Source organism: Nicotiana sylvestris, chromosome 8 (genome assembly GCF_000393655.2).
Source record: "Nicotiana sylvestris chromosome 8, ASM39365v2, whole genome shotgun sequence".
NCBI classification, from domain to species: domain Eukaryota; kingdom Viridiplantae; phylum Streptophyta; class Magnoliopsida; order Solanales; family Solanaceae; genus Nicotiana; species Nicotiana sylvestris.
The window spans coordinates 186,837,084-186,860,267 of record NC_091064.1 but is presented as its reverse complement, the minus strand read 5'-3'; the positions used below and the strand labels follow the sequence as shown (position 1 = coordinate 186,860,267).

The 23,184-nt window shown below is 35.0% G+C and overlaps 1 protein-coding gene across 1 annotated transcript; it reads right to left on the bottom strand.

Annotated features, from left to right (window-relative positions):
• Positions 1–18,914: 18,914 nt before the first annotated feature.
• Positions 18,915–20,770, bottom strand: LOC138876129 (uncharacterized). Its single transcript, XM_070155027.1, has 3 exons — positions 20,717–20,770; positions 20,418–20,606; positions 18,915–19,664 (listed from the first exon to the last, which is right to left on the bottom strand). The coding sequence occupies exons 1-3, from the start codon at positions 20,768–20,770 to the stop codon at positions 18,915–18,917; spliced, it is 993 nt and encodes a 330-aa protein (XP_070011128.1).
• Between the last annotated feature and the right edge of the window lie 2,414 nt (positions 20,771–23,184).

The window sequence follows — 23,184 nt, the reverse complement described above, 5'->3', positions numbered from 1 at the left end:
ATATTGTTTTCATGATTATTTACAAAATTACTACATTTATACTACAATTAAACTACAATTTATGTTTCTAAAATGTTGAGTACAAAATTTTTCTCTTCATCTACAAATTTTCTACAAAAATTCTACAAATATACTACAAATCAATTTAAATATGTATAAAGCAGTATTATTTGTAAGGGTATCTATATAATTACTACATTTATACTACAACTAAACTACAATCTATGTAGAAAAAAATATTGATTACAAAATTTTCTATCATCTACAATTATCTACAAAGATTCTAAAAAATTGTAACGACACTGTTTATCTTTATTTTCATGCAGGTTCGTCTAGGACAATAAAGTTACTTGATATGCCAGCCTTTTTCGTCATAAAGGAATATCAAAGTGAAATAATAACTGAAGGTACACAAAGCGTTATCGAAGAAGGACAAGTGTATCAAGACAAGCAAACAATTGCAACTGCAATGAAGCACTATTATGTCATGCACAAGTACCAATTCAGGGTTAAAAGATCTAGCCACAGAAGGTTTGAATATATTAATGGTGAAAAGATCATTATAAATAGTATTTTCCTTGTGACATATATTTTTCAAACATTGTAGATGAAAAGTAGTTATATTGTATAGTGTATTACTTTATGTTAAAACAATCCTTTTGTTACATCTACATTGATAACCTGTATTATAAATGTATTTTTTTGTAGCTACTAGCTTATATGCGTTGGAGAAAACTGTAATTGGCACTTTAAGGCAACATCAATTAATGATTCTGCAATGTTCAAGGTCAAGAGTTTCAACCGACAACACACATGCACCTTAATGGACGATACATTCATACAGCGCAAACGTACTGTAGTTGTAGTTGGTAGCATGATAATTCCAAAGTATTGTGATCCTAAGACAGTTTACACACCAAAGGACATACAAATTAACATGTTGTCCCTACACGGAGTGAACCTAAGCTACATGCAAGCATGGAGAGCAAAGGAAAAGACTTTACACTTTTTGAGAGGTCATCCGGCCGACTCCTACAGTAAATTACCAAAATATTTTTATATTCTTGAGAAGACGTATCCTGGTTCAGTTATTAAATTGAAGAAGACAACAGATGAATGCTTCTTATATGCATTTGTTGCTCTTTGTACATCAATAAGTGATTGGGAATATTGTAGACCAGTAGTAGTGGTTGATGAGACATTCTTAAAGTCAGCCTACAGGGGGATTATGGTGACAACAAGCACAATGGATGCAACAGGTAAAATTGTAGTTATTTTGTAGGCAGTTTATAAATTGTAGATACATTGTAGATACTTTGTAGATATATTATAGTTTATATGATTTCAGAAGATAGAAAATGGTAAAAAGAGTGTGGGTATAGGTAAAACGTGGGTGGAGCTGAGGGGTTAGGAGAGAGAAATGTGGAATGAGTGAGGATAATGGGATATACAAATTCCTTTAATTAAGGAGTAAAAAACGTACAATTAAGTATACCCTTAATTAATTATGATATTGAATTAATAATTTGGTATATTAAATGTAATTAAGTCAAACCTTGAACATTGAAGGTAATAAGGTTTGTTATGTAGCATAGGAATATAAAAATTCCATTCTTCATTTGTTGACTGCTTTTATGATTTGGGCTGGACGTCAAGAGGCCTATGTAAGTTCGAGGCCCAAAACTAGTTGTTCCGTAAAGGTTTCCAACAAAAATTTCCTATTTCTTTGCAGTTTGAACTAAACTAAAAGAAAGAAAATTCATCAACGGCTTAAATAATAAATTTCATTTTCAATGATAAGGATTGAATTAAGACAATCATTTTTCCGACAGCATTAATAAATATGTTGGACACAATGTATAATTTTTCTAAAATTAAAATTTTCATTAATTAAATCAAAATTGCAGGTGAAAACAATCTATAATTAACAAAGAAAAACACGACGACATACTCTATACATGAAGGAAAAATACTTGAATACTAATTAATCAAAGTACAATATGAACTTTTCTACTAAAACTTCTTTGTACCCAAATAGCCAGCTGAATTTATTGTTTACTTTTTTTAGTCGGTATAAATAGATTATCACGGGGCGATTTACATTATCGATTATGGGTGATTGAGCAACCATTACTTATGGAACCAAACACTATTATTTATTATAAACCTAGAAAATTTATACAAACATATTAATTGAGCATCCAGTCTTAGTAGTAAGTTTGAGATAAAAATTAATTAAGCACCCATGATTTAAAAACTCTGAATCTGTCATTGTAGATTATACACTAATTACACATAAATTATAGTCGACTGTTTTTAATTTAAACAGTTGAGTGAGTGTTAAGTTAATTTTTCAAATCTTTCTTTTCCAACATGTCCTTTGGGCATTTGAGCAAAAGTAGATGTAGTCCTACTCCACCCTAGGGGCCAAAACCAAAACAAGAATGCTTGTCTCTTTCTGTGGCTTTACCAATAGTATGAAAAATAGACAAACAATTTCAAATCACAAACATGAAAAGAAACCTAGCTATTCTATCTAGCTGACTTTTAAAAATTAACAGATGTATTCTTTCTTTCACATATCATTTCAATGGATAAACGTACCACATCATTAAATTGTCCAATTAACATTTTCTTAACGCGTGACTTTGAACATGTCCCACAATAACGATGTTCTCATCTTATCTCAATAGATCCATCTAAGACTTATTCTATAATCCAAAATTGAGCAATTAAAAGGAAAGACGTGTTTTTTTGGGTAAGATTAGGCGGGGGGACACAATTTTAACCAAAAGTATTTCAAGAAATAAAATTCTCATTCTAGACATTGAATTGCTTACGCAAAAATTAGTGAGTTGGTCTTTTGAGACGTTAAGATTGCATAGATATATATCCTGGATATAAAATGTTAAGAAGATTTGCCGGTGTGAATCCGAATTTAATCGATTCCGATTAATTAATATGAATATCGGACATCAGACGAGGAACTAAAAAAGAATCCTGAGAAGACTCAAAATAACACAAGGGAATTGGTAATCCTAATCATTTGATGTTTTAGCATATGATGTATTTCTTGAATTTTGGTAGTACGTAATTGTGAAAGGCTGTTACTGTTATTAGTACACTATTCTATATATTTTGGACAAATAGTCTAGTAGTGAAAAGTGCCTAATAATTTGAAGTTTGACAATGAAATTGCCGTAAGATTTTCCTTTGAACTATTTGAAAGTAATTCAACTTGTGTTATGAGGATAGGAATAGTTTTTTAATAGAAAGACGAGCTGAAATTTCCTTATTGCGTACAGAAAAAAACAAATTATCGAGAGCTCTTTATGCCAAATACTTGTAGTATCTCAACTTTATATCTTTGTGACCTTCCTACTATTGTTAACAATAGCTAATAAAAAGATAGACATAAATTGAGCAAATAATTAGTCTGTAATTCCGACTCCTTCTATTTCCCTTCGTAGTCTAACATGCGCAATTTCTCTTAGAATATGTTATTACCTCACTTTATTACATAATCACGGTAAGTTAATATAATTTGATATAAATATTAAGTACGAATAAGTATTTTACTATTAATTTGTAATCCAAATATATATGGGGGAATTTCTAGCTACTATTGCTTGGATTGACATTTAAAGTGTATGAGTTAATGCAAATTAAAAAGGGGGAGGGGGAGGGGGAGGGGAGGGGGGGTTGGGTATTTTGTATTCTTTTGGCCACAAAAATTGGCTTTCCTTTCATATATGGACCACAATGCCACTTAGCCTATATTTCATGCATGGACCACAATTGCACTAACACATCTTTCTTCAATATGCATTGCATTACATTGCTACAGCTCATTTTGCCACAATAAGGAAGGCCAAATTATATGGGGTCCCCTACATTTTTTTTGGGGGGTGGGGTGGGGGATATTTACTGACTATTTCTACCAAAATATTGAGTGCCTAACTTGTACTATGCATTGCCCATTAATAGGATGCTTTTCTAGTCTAGAATATAGCATGATTAATTAGTCCTTAGACCTAAATATTCAGCCAAGAGTTTATGAAATCTTTACTTCTGCAAACTTTACTGAAAGAAAATATTTAGAAGAAGTTAGAAGGCAAAAAATACAAAACTAATTACATTAAATATTAAACGACTTAAAAAGACTTAGGATATAAACAAATCAATGAATAAATTTCGACTGAGTTTTCCCTAGGCATAACCCCATCATACAACATGAGACAGTTCTCCTTACTACATAATAACACAATATAAGTCACTCAAAATTTCAATAGAGTTTGTCCTGCAAAATAATTTAGAAAGGTTAGAAATCTCTTTTAAAATTTTCAAATGACTGAAGTGCAAGATAAATTAATTTGAAAACGTAATATTGAAAATTACTTTTCGCCACAACGCATAAAAAAAAATCTCTAAATAATAAAAACCGAAAATTTGGCATTTTCGATAGCCTTTGGTTGAAATTGCCTTTCATCATTCAACAGATCCACTATCCATAGAAATTTTCCTCGAAAATTAAAGTCTCCTAGTAGTGTGATGGACCTTTATGTGCGGGAATTCAGAGTAGTCGAGCCCAAATGCGGACAAAAAAATATCAAAAAGGAAATTAAAAAAAAAACAAGAATTTTCATTTTAACGATCCATATGCGATACAATCCAGGGAGAACCACACCCCAAAAGCTAGCTATTGAGGTGGGAGAACCTAACGCTATACAAACCTCACATCAGCACATTACAATACCGTCCGGACGGCTGTGCGCTAGATTTGTCACCATCCATGGCACGGTGGCCACGGAGAGCGGTGGGTGACTCTGATACTACTGATACAACCCAGGAAGAACCACACCTCAAAAGTTAGCTATTGAAGTGGAAGAACCCAAGATTATATAAACCCCAAGTCAGCACATTGCAATACCGATATGGGACTCAAGTCTCATACCTTGCAATAAATCATAACAATATGTGATATGCCAATTGCCAAAGGAGAGTTTCACTATTCCATTTGTCTCCTTTCACGATTTGTTATATCAGCTGAATTCCCTTTCTGCAATTTTTTTATGCTTTTTTTTTGTTGGGCAATCGTTACAACCTGAAAATCTTAAATTAATTCACCAAAATATTGTCCAAAAGGGCACTTTATATTTATAGAAATGATATAGAATAACAGGACATTTTTCCTGACTACACGATGTTGATAGTACCGATACATTTAGGCACGTAGTTTTGGCATGTCTATGACAAGAATTGAAGAAAAGATTGATTAAATTGAGGAGTCTTTAAGCAAACAATAAGGAACAAACAGTGGCTTTTGTTTGAACTGGGACCACTGTTTTGGAAAGTTTTTACTTATAGATATGAACGTTGTTGACAAGAATAAATAAATACGTACTAGAATAAAATTAGGAGGGTAGTGGATATTTCTAAGTACTTCCCTCGTAGATCACAATGCTAAAGGTAAGATGTCTATTGTCAAACAAGAAATTACTGGTATTTGATACGATTGAACGAGTTGAAAGAAAGGATATTGTCACTTATAGCCCGCACCGAAAATCTAATTATATTTGAAGTTGAAAAAGTGTATAAAATTTGTATAATTTTTGTATATAACATACAGAATGTATATTATTACAAAAAAATATACTTTTTTGGCTATTATTTTAAGAGCAACTATACAGTGTCATTTTCCCTTGAAAGAGTAGTTTGACGAAAACCATGCTTTATGTAACGACCCGACGGGTCGTTTGAGAGTTAGAGCCCTGATCCCCTATTAACTGCTTCCCACATACCTATTTCTGCTTTTGTGACTTGCCGAGAAGATTCATTTTGGTTTTTGAAGTGTTTTGGGACACTTATTCCCTAAATGGATGTTTAAGCTTTAAGATTTGGACCGTAATCAGAATAGTATGAAGACGGCTCCGGAATGGAATTCTTTCAATTCTGTTAGCTCCGTTGGGTGATTTTGGGCTTAGAGGCGTGTCCGGATCATGTTTTGGAGGTTCGTAGCTCATTTAGGTTTGAAATGGCGAAAGTCAAGTTTTTGGAATTTTGGACCGATAGTGGAATATATCAGGGTCGGATTCCAATTTCGAAAGTTGGAGTAGGTCCGCATTATTGAGTATGACTTGTGTGCAAAGTTTGGGGTCAATCGGATGTGGTTTGGTTGGTTTCGGCATCAGTTGTCGAATTTGGAAGTTTGAAGTACTTTAAGTTTGAATTGGAGGGTGATTCATGATTTTTAGTGTTGTTTGATGTGATTCGAGGGCTCGATTAAGTTCGTATGGTATTTTAGGATTGGTTGGTATATTTGATAGAGGTCCCTGGGCCTTGGGTGTATTTTGGATGCTCAATGGATCATTTTTGGACTTAGAAGGATACCAGATTTTTCTGGTGTTCTGAAGCTGGTTTCCTTCACCGCGTTCGCGTGAGAAGGCTCGCGATCGCGTAGATCATCTAAGAGACCAGCTAAGTTTGTTCTTCGCGTTCGCTAAGATGGGGACGCGATCACATAAGTTTATCAGGTTATGCATCGCGAACGCATGGGCTAGGTTGCGTTCGCGTAGTGTTAAGTGGACCTAAGTTGGGCCACGCGTTTTGTTCATCGCGAACTCGTTGGATGGTTCGCGATCGCGTAAGTGCAAGAGTTAGAACATCGCGTCCGCATAGAGTAAATTTATGAGGCAGCGAAGTTGTTCTTCGCGATCGCGAGGTTGTTTCCGCGATCGCGATTAAGAAATCACTCGGCAGTATTAAACATTTAAAAAATGAGGGTTTGGCCATTTTCTTCAAAACTTGAGTTTGGGAGCTCAGATTGGGACGAGATTTTGAGGGATTTTCAGAGATATCAATTGAGTGATGATTCTTAACTTGATTTTGGTTATATCCCACTAATCTATCATTAATTTTGGATTTTGTGTAAAATTTAAGGAAAATGGAAATAAGTTCTTCAACTAAGATTTCGAGTTTTGATTGAGGTTTTTGTCATCGAATTTGGATAATTTTGGTACGAGTGAACTCGTGAGTGAATGTGTGTTCATAATTTGTGACTTTTACCCGAATTCGAGACGTGAGCCCGGGGAGGCTTTTTGGGTGTTTTTCTAAATTCTTGCCTTAGCTTTGATTTCGTTAGCTAGATTAGTTTCTTGTAGCTATATTTATGTTATGTTATTGGTTTTGGCTAGATTTGAGTCATTCGGAGTCGGATATTCGTAGAAAGAGCATTATTTCGAATTGATTGAGCTTGGTTCAAGGTAAGTGGCTTGTTTAATCTTGTGGTGGGGGAGGGGGGGATTCCCCTTAAGATTTGGTATTGTTTGATATATGAGCGTCGTGTACGTGAAGTGACGAGTACATACACGAGCTATTTGTTGTAAAACTCTATTTTTTCACTAACTCACGACCTGATTTCTCCTTGTTTGAACTACACTAGCATATGTACTATCCTATTTAGATTAGAAAAGCATGCCTACGTGTTTTAACTGCCTATTTGAACTTCGTGCAGCGTGTTTAGTGAAATTTCCTATTTTCTTTGATTTGAACTTAGTCTAAACTGTAGGTTCTCTTGTTGTGATCGTTGTTTATATTAGTTGAGCTGCATATTTACTTTAGGACTACGGAACGGTATTCCGGGAGATCCCCCTATACTGCATATTTACTTTGGGACTACGAAACGGTATTCCGGGAGATACCCCAGCACTGCATAGTTACTTTGGGACTACGGAACGGTATTCCAGGAGATCCCCTCACATTTACGTTTAGAACTACGGGTCGGTATCCCGAGAGATCCCCTGTCGTTATCATCGTGTTCTGAGCTGTTGCTTTCACTGATCCTATTTCTGTTAAATTTTCGTAATTACTTTTACTGTGATACTTCATTATGTCTTATTTCATTATATTTATACCAGTAGGGCCCTGACCTGATCTCATCACTACTCGACCGAGGTTAGGCTCGGTACTTACTGGGTTCCATTGTAGTATACTCATGCCCTTTCTTGCACATATTTTTCGTGTGCAAATCCAGATTCATCGTACCAGCCTCATCACTAGTTGCAGTTGTTGCTGCTTGTTGGAGACTTCAAGGTACATCTGCCCGCGCCCGCAGATCCTCGGAGTCCCCCTCTATCCCCCTATATTCATTTCTCTTTCTTTCTGTAGAGATGATGTATAGAACAGTTAAACTTCTTAGTAACTTGTGATTTGCGAGTTTTCGGGTTTTGGTTATTGTTCGGTACATTTCTGAAGTGATAATTGTATATGCGGAGTGGTATTTAGTTGCTTATTAGATAATTGTTACCGTGAGTAGTTAATATTCATGCTTTTGTTTTATTTTCCGCAATGTGTTAGGCCCGTCACGACAGTTCACGGAGGGAGAAATTGGGTCGGGACACTTTAATTAACAGCTTGTTTAGATTGTTGTTACATGTCGTTTTATAATGTATCGTATTGTATTGTTTGATGAATACGACGTTTGGATAGATTGTATCGTTTTGCCGTCATTTCATGATGTCACACACTAATAATACAATGAATAAACTTGCAATATTACTAAGAAAAAATAGGATACTAAGTAGAATTATTATATAAAAAATTGAGTAAAGGATAAAATATGATTATTTAATAATTAGGAAGGGCAAGATGACAAAAAAAAAAGCAAGAAAACGACGCTATCACACCAAATCTGTCATTTTATAAAATGGTATTTTTCGTCGATACGTAATGATGGATTTAACGATACGTACGATACAATAAAATTTAAGAACAATTCGAATAAATATTTTATTTAAAATAACACTACGAAACAATACAATAGGTAACAACCATCCAAACAAGCTGTAAAAGCGACGGCCCAAATCTTATATTAGTATTATTGGAAAGTTTATAAATATTAGAAAACTAACATAGTACTTTTAGAAAACTTTGTTAATATATAATTCTTTGGAGGATTGTCTAGCTAGGGAACACAAGAGGTGTGCTTCTACCTGCAATTATGTAGATGCAAGATTTGATTTTCAACTGACCCAACCTTTCCCCTTCTTTTACATTGCAAAACAAAAATATAAAAAGATAGAAACAGTAAAATACTTATTGACCATGTCAAAGAGAGGTGTAGGGAAGTATTGAAATTCCATTTATTTCTCTTTTAAAAATTCAGTTTTCCCACTCTATGACCATGAGATTTCTAGTGGAGATGCATGCAGACATGTTGTTACAAATCAACAATATCTATGCAAAATTTTCCTTCGATTAGCAATTCGCTAAGGATATTCATAATTTTATATACATATATAAAAAGTATATTTCTCTCTTTCTATATATCTATATAAAATAAAAAAATTTAATTTCCGGTGGAAAGCGTTCAGTTGATACCATTTACTCTATGTGCCTATTCCAATGATAACAAATACGAGTAAACAATGGAAGACTATACAAAACATGTAGCAGTATTACATGGATGCATCACGTCATGTTATAAACGTCACCCCCCACTAACACAAACGAACTATGCATTATTAGAGTCGAGCATTCGAATTTTTAAAATTCCTATTCAACATTTTTGACATGTTAAAATGTTTAAGAATACTTTTATTATTCCTATCAAGAATATATAACCATAGGGATAGGTCAATTTCCGAGCTGCATGGTGTGTGTGTAGTGTGGTTTGAGAATATATCTCGAATTCATGATACCTTACGGATGGTTTGAGTTGATTTGAGATGTTCAATCATGTGGGATCCATTTTATAATTGGAAGAAATCAAATTATTGAACCATTATGGTCGGGGAAGATTTAAAATTTTCAATTTCCATAAGATATTACTGTAGGCATATAAATTTTACTTAAAGTGAATCCATAAAATAATTTGGACTATATTTTAAATTAAAGATATATTGGCCCAATCAAATATTATGGGCTAATATAATTGGATTAATTATATAAGTCCAATATTATTGGGCTATCCCATTTAATTGGGCTAAAGTGATGAGCTCACTTCATTAAGCCCAAGATGTCATCTACCTGGAGGCCCAGTTTGGTGCCACGTGTCAAATGACGTGGCGCGCCAAGTCAAACGGAAGAGATAATAGGATCATGTCACGTGTCAAAATGACAAGGCATGCCAAGTCACACTAAAAGGCCAAGGAAACGCGCCACATGTGCAAGTGACATGTTCTAGCCAATCAAATGAGGTCATGTCACACTTCAATTTGATAGGTCGGAAAGAGTTTGTTCTTATCACAACTGCTCATTTCCACAACTATAAATAGGGGTCTTCATAACTTAAAAAAGACACCAGAAGTTATAACAACAAGCAAGAGAGAGCTCTTGGATCAAACACCGCAAATTTCTCTACAAGTTTCAAGCTTCAAGCAATCAAATTCAAGCTTAAGAATGAAGAATAAATCAAGTTCAAGCTCAATAACGAAGAGCAAATCAAGGTCAAGGTCAAGCAATCAAGCTTAAGCTCAAGAACAAGATCATCGTTCGTGGCGACAAACATAGATTCAAGATCAAGCTCAAAGGCCCTTAAATTTATTTACTATTGAAAAGAAGAATCAGAGGAATCATAGAGATTGTAACACTCAAATATTCGAAATAAAATACTAGGATTGTTGCGATATTTTTCGGCTTGATTTTATTTTCTTGGCGCAATTTATTGTCTACAAATTCTGGCACGCCCGGTGGGACAATCTCTACCTCTCATCTCAACTTTTCAATCACAAAAGTTCAAGAACATTGAAATGACTTCGAAGAAAATCAACTCCAGATCAACATCCACCAAGGCTGCTAACTCCAGGTTCAAAATGGCGTCCACTTTGGCTTGATCAATTTCGATCCCTCGATGTCGAACAATGAAACCAAGGAACTTTCTGGAAGTAACTGCAAAGGCGCATTTCAATGGGTTCATCCTAAGTTGGTACCTCCGGAGCAACTCAAACACCATTCTTAAGTCTTTCAAGTGGTCGCCCCTTCACAAATAAAGCCAGGTTCGATGAGTTTGTTAACTTCGGTTTCAATCAAGGGAACCAAGTCCGACCTAAAACGCCTTTGAGTTTGTTTAACAAGGCGAGCACCATTTTTTACTGCAAGGTGATGGACTGCTACTTTCAGGTCCAAGCCAGGTATCTCTTTATAACTCCAAGCGAAGACATCCCTGAACTCCTTGAGTAACTCAATATAAGTGCTCTTTTCACCAGCTTCTAGTAAAGCACTTAAGTAGGTGGGTCTTGGTTCCTCATAGGTGCCAAGGTTAACTTCTTTTAAGGCATCAACTGTCGTCTTTACTCCTTCTTCAAGTTCGGGTGGAGCGTCTTTCGCATCTTCATCTTCTTGAGGGTCCCCATCGTTGAAGGATACGTGATAACATGGTGAAACATCATCCAATTCTGCATTATCCTCCATTGAAGATGGAAAACCATTCTCGCTTTGTACAGTAACATGATACGAAGACCCACACTTTCTTCATCTTCGTCACGCTCCTTAGTGTAGACCACAATATATGGCTTTACCTTCAGTACTTCTTTACATGAAACCATAAGTTTTGTTTGTCGCCTCATTCTAGAAGGAACTAAACTTTGGAAATCCTTAGAGATCTTTTGGATTTTGGGCGAAGAGGGTGTTCTTATGCTTTGAAAATTTCTATGGAACTTGTTCCCATTCTCTAAAACTGGGTATGAGGCAATGTCATTTGGCTTGAAAAACGCTGGTGCTACTTACCAAAGGGCTATGAAGAATATTTTTGATGATTTTCTCCACAAGAATGTCGAATGCTATGTTGACGAATCCTAGCTCCACATGTGTTTAGACCTTATTTGTGTCATCAAGAAAACTTGAACATTTTACCTTGGAACAGTTCTTTTTCCTTAAAAGACAACAAGTACTTGTCGAAAATATATAAAAGTAGGTACGTATTATTCTACTTATGTTATCTTGTAATTGTACGAGGTGAAATTGGTTTATAGCATAGGGCCGAATGGTAACATGACACCTGGAATTGAAGACATACAAAAAAACGAGTTGGGAAACAATTAGTACCGAATGTGGCATGTGACCGGTACCGGATGCACGCCAAAAGGAACATAGTCGGCGATAGAAGGTCAAAGATTTGACATAGCACTCAATGAGGGAATATTTGCTGGCATTAAATGAGTAGCCGTTATAGAGAATATTGACATTCAAGATTTGCCGTTACACGCTCATCAATGGCTCTTTTATTATCATTTAAAGAGGAGCTTGATCCTAGGATCCTGTTTCGCTAGAAAAATTATAAATAGTGGGGTTAGCAGCCATTATAGGGGCAGGAAAGATTCTATACAAATAAGGCTATATTTTATTATTTTGCTATGAAATTAATAACTTTCTTTCACTTTATCGTTATTTCTATTTGCGCTCTTGGAGACGCCGGGTTCGAAACCAGGCTTGTCATCTTTTTCAATTTCAATCATTAAATCTCAATTTTAATATTTTCTCTTTATCATTCTTGGATCAAATCAATTCACTTGTCTATAAACTACGTAATAAATATAAATGTACCGTTTTACGGGTAAATAGTAATAATTGAAGTATGTGATCATCATAATTTTAATCTTAATCTTTTTGAGATGGCATACTTTTATTTTCTATTTCAAAACACCTCGCATGTATTTTTTTTTCATGAGCTAATGCGTGGATAGGATCCCTGAAGAGTATGACAGCATGTTAAAGTTTATGACATCTCTGCTTATTCTGATATCATATTTTATATGTAACCATTATTGGGTTCATCCCATATAACCTACGTGAAAGAAAAGTTTTTCCTTTGGTAAGAACTGCACCGTCCAAATCAATGATTTGTCAAATAAAGATTTATCTTGTAAGGAAAAGTCAAATAGGAAGAGAAGTTTGGTTAAGTTTACAATTATTAATGTCATCACCGACATCTTTGAGAGGTTCTTCACCTCGATAAATAAAGAAGTTCCCTTCAGTTGTATGACTGTCATGATCCGAATTTCTCATCTTCGGGAGTTGTGATGGTGCTTACTCGTGAAAGCTAGGTAAGTCGAGTATTATAGATTCACTAATTCTTTTATTTAGACCTTTTTAACAGTTTAAAACAACATACGATCAAGAGTGAAATATTAATAATAATTAAAGACATGTGGAAGATGTAGTCTGATAACTTAGCCAAAAAACAAGTACGACAATACCAAGTACATCTCTACCCAAAACTGATGTCACAATATCACGGACCATCTACGAATACTACAAACAATTGTCTGGAAAGAAAAATACAATCAGTCTCTGAAGTAAATAAAAACAGAATATAAAGATGGAAGAGAACGTCGGGGCATGCGGACGCCCGCAGGACTACCTCGGAATCTCCTACTGGACTGAAGGCAGCCACCCAAAGCTATGGTCCAAAAGCTGCCGCTTTGGGATCTACACACAGTGCAGAGTGTAGTATCAGCACAAGCGATCCCATGTGTTGGTAAGTGCCTGACCTAACCCGGCAAAGTAGTGACGAGGCTAGGACCAGATTACCAAATAAACATGTGCAGTTATATCATATACATCGAAAAATAAAGACAGAAAGGTACATGTAAAGATGGGAGGGGGACATGCTGCGGGGAAATATCATTTACCGACAGTAATTTAGGAGAAAAGCATAAAGAACAATCTAAAATCTACAGCAAAAGAATAAGGAAGTCGTAACCAATCAATAACCACTTTTATTATTCATTGTTGCGACGCGAAACCCGATCCAAATCTTAAAAATATTGTTGCGGCGTGCAACCCGATCCATATCATAAAACATTGTTGCGGCATGCAAGCCTATCCAATTATAATATTATTGAGGCGTGAAACCCGATCCGAATATAATATTGTTGCGCGGTGCAACCCGATCCGAATATAATATTATTGTGGCGTGCAATCCGATCCATATATACAGTTCAACATCAATCACAAAAAGAGTCCCGGTAAGGGAATAATAAAGAAACAATACTATCCCGGCAAGGGAATCGACAGTATAAGTAAATACGTCCCGGCAAGGGAAATCAGCTATAACCAAACTTGTTCCAATATCTAACTTCACAAAAGAAACCTCAACTAGCACCAATACCCAACCATAAGCAATTTCCACGAGAATAATCATAATCCTTGCTCAACACAGAGAATCAACAACTTAGGCATTCGTAGTACTTATTAAGAACACAACAATTTCAATTTAAGACTCACAGTCATGCTTGACAACAACGTATAGATACTCGTCACCATGCCTATACGTCGTACTCAACAAGTAACACGTAGCAAATAGGACACAACTCCTAATCCCTCAAGCTAAGGTTAGACCAAACACTTACCTTACTTCCACGGCCAACTCAAGCCCCAAACACCACTTTTCCTTTAGGATTCGCCTCCAAACAACTCGTATCTAGTCCAAATTGATTTAACAACATCAATAAATGCTAAAGAATTCATACCCAATGCTTAGTTATAGGTTCTCTATCATTTTTCCCAAAAAGTCAAAAATTGACCACTGGCCCGCTTTTTCAAAATTCGAGGTTCGGACCAAAATCCGATCACTCATTCACCCACGAGCCCGAATATTTTATTAGTTTCGAAATCCGACCTCAAAACGAGGTCTTAATTCCAATTATTCAAAAAACCCTAACTCTACCCAAATCCTAAATTTTCTACCCTTAAGAACATGATTTAGGCCTGAAAATCTAATGGGTGTTAATGAAAATTGAAGAAAATGAGTTTAAGAATACATACCTATAGTTTTGTGGTGAAATCCCTCTTCAAAAATCGTCCAAGTTCGAGTTTAAGTGAAAGAGTTATGAAAATTTTGAAGAATCCCGTTTCTGTTACTGTTTTAAACAACTGGGCAAAATTAGGCTATGCGATCGCGACTAAGCTTATGCGATCGCATAAGTTTGACTCTCCTGACCTACGCGTTCACGAGCTAACGGCTGCGTTCGCATAGGGTTAAAACTACCCAGACCCAGACCCATCCCCTATTCTATGCGTTCGTGACTGACCCGGTGCGTTCGCGTAGAGTAATTTCCCAAAGCTTCGCATTCGCATCCAGGTCTATGAGTTCGCATAGTGCAAACCTGCCCCCTTCCCCATTTGTGCATTGCGTTCGCATGGATGACCGTGCGTTCGCATAGAGTAAAAGCCTGGACACCAAAAGACAGTAGAAATACTAGATTTCTAAGTCCAAAAACACTCCGACGCCTATCCGAAACTCACCCGAGCCCTCGGGGCTCCAAACCAAACATGTACACTACCTCAAAAACACCCTACGGACTTACTCGTGCGTTTAAATCACCAAAATAACATCGACAACTATGAATTTCGCATCAAAATCATTAAATCACTTAAGAACATCAAATTTTCCAATTTTCCCAAATAAGGTCCGATTCACGTCATTTCAAGTCCGTTTCTTACCAAATTTCAAAGACTCATCTTAAATCACATATAAGACTTGTACCGGGCTCTGGAACCAAAATACGGGCCCGATACCATCAAATTTCAAGCACATTTCATTTTCGAAAACTCATAAATATTCCAGAAAATAATTTTCTTTAAAAATTTATTTCTCGGGCTTGAGACCTCGGAATTTGATTCCGGACATACGTCCAGGTTCCATATTTTCCTACGGACCCTCTAGGACTGTCAAATTACGGGTCCGAATCTGTTTACATAAAATATTGACCGAAGTCAACTTAAATTCATTTTAAAGTCAAAATTCATCGTTTTTCACAGATTTTCACATAATGGCTTTCCGGCTACGCGCTCGAACTGTGTACACATATCGAGGTGATACTTAAAGAGAATTTTAAATCCTCGGAATACAAAATTTATTTCTAAAACAAGTGATAATCTTTTGGGTCATCACAATGACATACCAAACGGAGAGAAAGAGAGCAATTCAAAGAGTAAAAAGAGAAATACTCTGTGAGGAAAACTACAGATAGTTTGTGCAGTATTGTTGTGAGGTGAACAAATCAAAAGAGGATTATTTTTTTTGAGTAGTGGTCTTGGAGTATTTTGCTTGATACCACAAATTGTAAAATCTTACTATAGTAAAATTTGTTTCTCCTCTAAGGATTGTAGTTTTTTCTCTTATTCATAAGGGTTTTCCACGTAAAAATAGAAGTGTCTTTGTTTCTCTTATTATTACCGTTGGTTACTGTATTTTAGTAATTCACATTTATTACGTATAATGAATATTATTTTTGTGGGGTTTATTCTCTGAACAACCATCTCATCTAAAAATTTAAACTGTAAAAGAAAAATACTTTATTTACTTTATTATAATATTGAAATGTATGATCATCTCATCCAAAAACTTAAAATATCTTAGCGAATACGTTTTTTACTTTTAGTTTCTTTTTCAAATTTTTTTTTATTAGAAACAGTGATGAGAATAAAAAATACATGTATTATACAATTTCATTAAAGTTAATACTTGTTTTAACAACAGTTTTTCCTTTGTCTTAAAGCAAACATGTACTTGTCAAAGATAGAAAAGTAGGTACCCTTACCAGTATTGTAACTTGTAATTATAAGTTGGTCAAAATTTTGAACATTTATTCATTCTTCAACTGCAAAGAAACTACAATTATTTTAGCAAAAAAAAAAAAGAAACTACAATTGTTTAACTAGAAAATAAGAATTTCAGCCAAAGCTTAATTTTAGAAGAACTCGAATTATTGATAATCAAATAAAGAAATAATTATGTAATGAAAAAAGGAAATTGAACTGAGAAGTAGCCGAATAAGCAAAATAAAGCAATGTAAATAAGTATATTCCAATAATAATCAGTGCCCCCCATATAAAATGTTATTTCTCTCCTTTTATAGCTATTTCTAAGTACTACATTTCTTTCCTTTCATAACAGAGCCATTATGAGCAATTAATGACATTATTGAAATGTTATAATTGGCAATCGTAGCTATTTTGTGAAGATTTTATAACGTTCCCCATCATTTATGCTCATTAATTGCAGATAATATGTATCTGTACTTTTTGCGAGCTGTGAATCGCTTTTGATTATGACTTGCTCTATTCCGAGCTCTCGTGCCAATTCTAAACTTGCAATCACAACTTCATATTCTGCCTCATTATTAGTGATAGGATGACATTTTATGGCTTGTCATATGGTTTCTCCCGCAGGTGGTACTAAGACAATGTCTAGATCTGCTCCTTTTACATTTGACAAACCATCAGTAAATAAGGTCCAAGTACCTGGATTAGACCCGTTAAATACCTGCAGTTCTTTTTCTGCCTACACTTGTAACCCTGGGCTAAAATCTGCCAAAACTTGTGACTTTATTGCAGGTCTAGGTTGATATATAATGTCATATTCGCTTAGATCTATAGCCCACTTGGCTAATCTACCCGATAGGATGACATTGAAAGTAAGGCCTTAATTTCCTAAATGTCATAATTAATGCTAGTGCGAGTCTTTCTAAATGAGGATATCGAGTCTCAGCATCTAATAAAAACTTGCTAACATAATAAATCAAAGATTGTTTACCTTGGTCCTCTCGAACTAATATAGCACTTACCGCTACTTCTGAAACAGCAAGGTCGATGAGTAGTTTTTCCCCATCTTTTGGTTCGGCTAGCAACTGTGGATTTGACAAGTACGCTTTTAAAATTTTAAGCGCTTGTTGACATTCTTCAGACCATTCAAATTGATTTTGATTTTTTAGGGCTGAAAAGAATTTGAAGCACTTTTCCGATGACTTGGAAATAAACCTTCCCAAAGCTGGTACTCTTCCTGTCAACCTCTGTACTTCTTTTTTGCTCGTAAGTATATCCAGAATTTTCTCAATAGCTTTAATATGCACGGGATTTACTTCAATGACACGGTTAGAAATAAGGAATCCTAGGAACTTACTTGATGACACGCCAAATGTACATTTCTCAGGATTTAACTTCATGTTAAATTTGCGCAGAATATGAAATGTATTTGACAGGTGTTGAATATGATCCCCTGCTTGTTGTGATTTGACCAGCATATCCATTATGTACACCTCCATGGTTTTTTCTAGATGTTCTTGAAATATTTTGGTCACCAGCCTTTGGTACGTGGCCCCAGCATTCTTTAGGCCGAACGATATAACTTTGTAACAGTAAGTACCCATGTCTGTGATAAAGGAAATTTTTTCTTCATCTAGAGGATCCATTTTAATCTGATTATATTCTGAATAGACATCTAAAAAACTTAATAATTCATGTCCTGCAGTAGCATTAAATAATTGATCTATGTACGGTAATGAGAAAGAATCTTTAGGGCAAGCTTTATTTAGATCAGTATAATCTACACAAACTCACCACTTACCATTCTTTTTGGATACTACTACAGTATTAGCCAACCAATCTGGATATTTTACCTAACGGATGGACTCGATTCTTAGAAGCTTTTGTACCCCATCTTGAATCACCTGATTCTTGAAGGAACTTTGCTTCCTTTTCTTTTGTTTGATAGGTGGGTATGATGGATCTTCATTTAATTTGTGGGTTGTTACCTTTGGTGGTATACCTTTAATATCTGAATAGGACCAAGCGAAATAATCTACGTTAGCTTTTAAAAATTCAATCAACTTACATTTCATTTCTGGGCTGAGGTTGGTCCCAATGTACACTTTTCTGTCCGGCCAATGTACAAATAGTGCCACAGCTTCCAGTTCCTCGATTGTTGTTTTGATATTTTCATTTTCTTCCGGTTCTTGAATAGTATCAGGCCTCGAGTCTACATCTGCTTGCCCATCTTCAGTTGAGGCTCGTGTTACTGCATCCTCAACTGAATTCTGTGGTTGATATTTTTCGTCACCTTTTGCGCTTGAATCTGCCACGGAGTTAATGCTTCGAGAAGCTTGTTGGTCACCGTGGATTTGTCGTATGCCCCATTATGAAGGGAACTTGATGACTTGATGTAACGTAGATGGGACAATATCCATTTTGTGAATCCATAGTCTGCCGAGAATCATATTGTAATTTATATCCATTTCTACTACTTGAAATTTGGTGTCTTTGATTACTCCTTCTGCGAATGTGGTGAGTATTATCTTCCCGTTTGTTACGACGCTTGAATTGTCAAAACCAGACAAGGTTCGTGGCTTGGGTATCAGCGTATCATTGGCTTGCATCTCATTTACCACTCTCAACAGAATGATATTCACAGAACTACCTGGGTCAACCAAAACTCGTTTTACATTAGTGTCATGTACAAGTACAGATATTATCTGTGCATCATTATATGGGGTCAGCATACCATATGCATCTGTATCATCAAATGTTATACTATCTTCTTCCAAAATCTTTTGAACTTGCTTCCCGTGGGTGACTGTAATTTTTGACACCTTCTTTGCTGTCGTATATGTTACGCCATTGATCTCCTCCACTCCACTTATGACATTAACCATCCTTTTTGGTGAAGGAGGTTTTGGTGGTTCCTGCGTATTCTTCATATATGTTTGCTTTCCCTTTTCACTAAACAATTCAGTTGAATACCCTTGTTTTAATAAATTTTCTACTTCACCTTGTAACAATCTGCAATCCGCCGTTTTGTGACCGTGGTCGTTGTGAAACTCGCGGGATTTCTCCTGTTTGGGTTTGATCTCATTTATTTTGGCCACTGTACCTTGTCTCCCATGCTTCTTAAAACAACCACCAACTCGGATGTGCTAACATTAAAACTGTACCCGCCGATTTTTGCTTTCGAGCTTCTGTCATCGTCTCGGTATCTCACATGCTTCGTTCTTTTCCGAACCTTGATGATGAACCTGACTCTATATCTCTTAATCTAGGATAATACCTTGGGTTTTACTGTTTTGAACGCGAATCCATTCCCGCTGGTCCCATATAAGGTTCGTACCTGTTTTTACTGGACCTTTTTCAGTTTCAGCTCGTCTTGAACTCACTCTTTCATCTTTCCGGGACTAAATGATAGTATTTTCTTGTATCCGCAGCTTTGTGTTGTATCTATTATAAACATCATTCCGAATTGTTGCTGGAAATTCTCGTAAGCTTTCTTTGAGCCTCCTCGTGGCTTCCGAGATTTTTTTCATTTAGATTACTAGAAAAGGCCATAGCCGCCCAATTATCAGGTACACGTGGCAACATCATCCTTTCACGCTGGAATCTGTCTACGAATTCCCTGAGCAGTTTCGTATCTCCTTGTTTTATTTTAAAAATGTCCTCCATTAGTTTTTCAACTTTTTGAGCTCCCGAGTGTGCTTTGATAAATGAATCTGCAAGCTCAGCAAAAGAATCAATAAATTTTTCAAATGAAAGAGAATACCATGTCAATGCTCCCTTCGTGAGTGTTTCCCCAAATTTTTTGACCAACACTGATTCAATTTCCTGCTTGGTCAAATCATTGCCTATACACCAGTTGTAAATGCAGTTACGTGATCCCGTGGATCGGTTGTTCCATCGTATTTCGGAATATCAGGCATCTTGAGTTTCTTTGGAATTGGTAAAGGAGCGGTACTTGGCTTCCAAGGTTCTCGAGAGTATTTGTCCATATCTATTCCCTTGATTACGGGCGACACTCTAGGTATCTGCTCTATGCGATCGCTGTGCTCCTTGAGCTGTTTCTGCAAAGTTATACTAAACTTTGTAAATCAGAATTAACTATGTTACCTGACCCTCCATCACGAGATTCGTTGGGAGTTCCTCCATTGCCTGAGTTCCTCCATTTACTGACCTGTTGAGCGATTAATTTTTTCAAAGCTTCATCATTCTCAAACTGCTCGTTCATATTTGATTCAGATCCGTCAGGAGTCCCTTCTAAAAATTGTCGAGGAGAGTTTCGTTGTGAGGGGACTGGAGTTCCATCACCTTGTTGATTCTCCTGATGTTGCTGATTTTCTTGGTGCTATAAATTTTGTTGGTGTTGTCGTTGACATTCGACATGATTGTTTTGACAATAGAATTGATTTAAAAAGTAAAAGATTATCAGACTCCCGGTAACGGAACCAATTTGTTTAACCAGAGAATTTCGATCAAAGCTTAATTTTAGAAGAACTCGGGGTACTGATAATCAAATAAGGAAATAATTATATAATGAAAAAAAGGAGAGTTTCACTCCTTTTATAGCTATTTCTAAGTACTAAGTTTCTTTCCTTTCATAATAGAGTCATTATGAGCGATGGCATTAATGAAACATTATAATTGGCAATCGTAACAATTTCGTGAAGATTCTATAACGTTCCCCATCATTTATGCTCATTAATTGCAGATAATCTGTACTTTTTTGCTATCTTGGTTCATTCCACCGATGTTTCTTCAAATTATCAAGAGATCTGAGTAATCGTTTCTTCTTGTTTTCTTGAACTTTTGCTCGTACCTATTAAGGCTCGCGTCTCTTTATGTACTCTTTGCTAACTGTCACTTTTTTATTGATCCATGTGTCTTGACAAGTCAGCCACATAATTAATTACAAATATTAACTCGGTTTTCCCCGATACAACAATTATACTTCCTTTACTATTTGTTTGGCGAATTTAATTTACTACTTTCGATCAGTTTCAAAAGGTGAATTAGCCTTTTCACCTTTTCATTTTCTTCTAATTCGTTGAATATTCCAATTCTTTTAGAGAAAACAAGAAAAGTTATTTTTGTGGGATGAGCATCACCTGATGTAATTTGTTGTTAATATTTAACTATTCACCCTTAAAGACCTAACAATAACATGCAGGCGAACTCTAAATCTAGGATAAGATCTTTTGCCTGCTTATTATATGATGTTTAACTTTTTGTTTTTAACTTGAGAATGGCACAATGTAGGTCATAATCCCATTAAATTATAGGGACTAGTCCAAAACCCACCAAACCCAAAATATTCTTTTTATTGTAATAGTAAAATGCTTATTCTTATTCAGGAAAACAGACAAAGTTAATAATGTTGTTGTCTATAAGAAAAGCCCATGCAACACCCGAAGTTAAGGGAAGTTTTGAGAATTGATAGTAGTATAATGGTAAAGTTGTTACCTTTATATTTATATTTGTAATTTCTACCTATACATGCAAAATTATAAATCTAATTACTACTGATAAGGAGATTCCCATTTAATTATTTAACTTAATTATATTTACCAATTATATGCAAAGTAAGTAATTAAGCGCCAATATTCCCCTTTTTTTTCTCCCCATTCTTCCCATTTCCTTTTCAAAAATTATTATTAGTAGAAGTTAAATAGTAATTCATCATTTTCGAATATAATGATTTCCAACTTAGGATATTTTAAGAAAATTATAGACCTTGCTTGGGTGTTTGGAACATGAAGTCAAGAGCTTAAACTCTATTAACAATCACTAAAAAAAATCTAAACCATAAATTCGAAAATTGAGCTTTGCGATATTGTTATTTGTTTGGATTGAGTGTTGTTACAAATGATTGAAAATATCTTTTAGAGTTTATCTCAATTTTGAGGTAATTTGTTAAATATTAGATTTTATTTTAGCTAAAATTTTATATTAAACTCGAATTGGAAGACATAAATAAGTTATAGGTAAATTGTATGTAAGTTGTATATATGTTTTGATCAGAGTTATATATAACAAAAAAATTATATGGAACTTGTATGTTTTGACGAGATTCCATATAACAAACAACATACTAAGTTGCATGTAAAATTGCTGATATAAAGAGTACTACCCAAAATTGAAGGCAACTTTTATTACTAGCTCTATTGTTATTTAGGTCACATCTTGATAATTTTAATTAAAAATTGCATGACCTCAACTATAGCTAATTGCACTTTATACCCCAAAAGTGTAAAAAGAAATACACTTTTCCACCTCTAAGAGTAGAAAGAATGAATCCATGGAGCAAATTATTTGGCCTTTTGCATCTGATGGTCACTGGGGTTAGTTTGGTTAGAAGACAAGTTATGCATTGTTTATAATGTACAGATTAATAATGTATGAATTAATAATATATGAATTATTTCTTGTTAGGTATTTGGTTCATTCCACTAAAATTAGGTATACAAAGTATTATCTAAACTATTAATTTTTTAAACTAAAAAAATAATGAATTTATAATTATACCTTGGGATACTTGGTCTTCATATATATACTTTGAGAAAAATAATAAAAGATAGTTTTGTCTTTTTAGTGCTTTATCCATATATAACTTATACATAAATTAATTATTTTATATTGGTCACA

Coding starts and splice junctions, on each gene's coding strand:
- LOC138876129 (XM_070155027.1), bottom strand. CDS start 20,770: ATGAACGAGCAGTTTGAGAATGATGAAGCTTTGAAAAAATTAATCGCT. Junction 20,607..20,716: donor AAAAATTAATCGCTCAACAG/GTCAGTAAATGG, acceptor ATAACTTTGCAG/AAACAGCTCAAGGAGCACAG. Junction 19,665..20,417: donor CAACCGATCCACGGGATCAC/GTAACTGCATTT, acceptor GGTTGTTTTAAG/AAGCATGGGAGACAAGGTAC.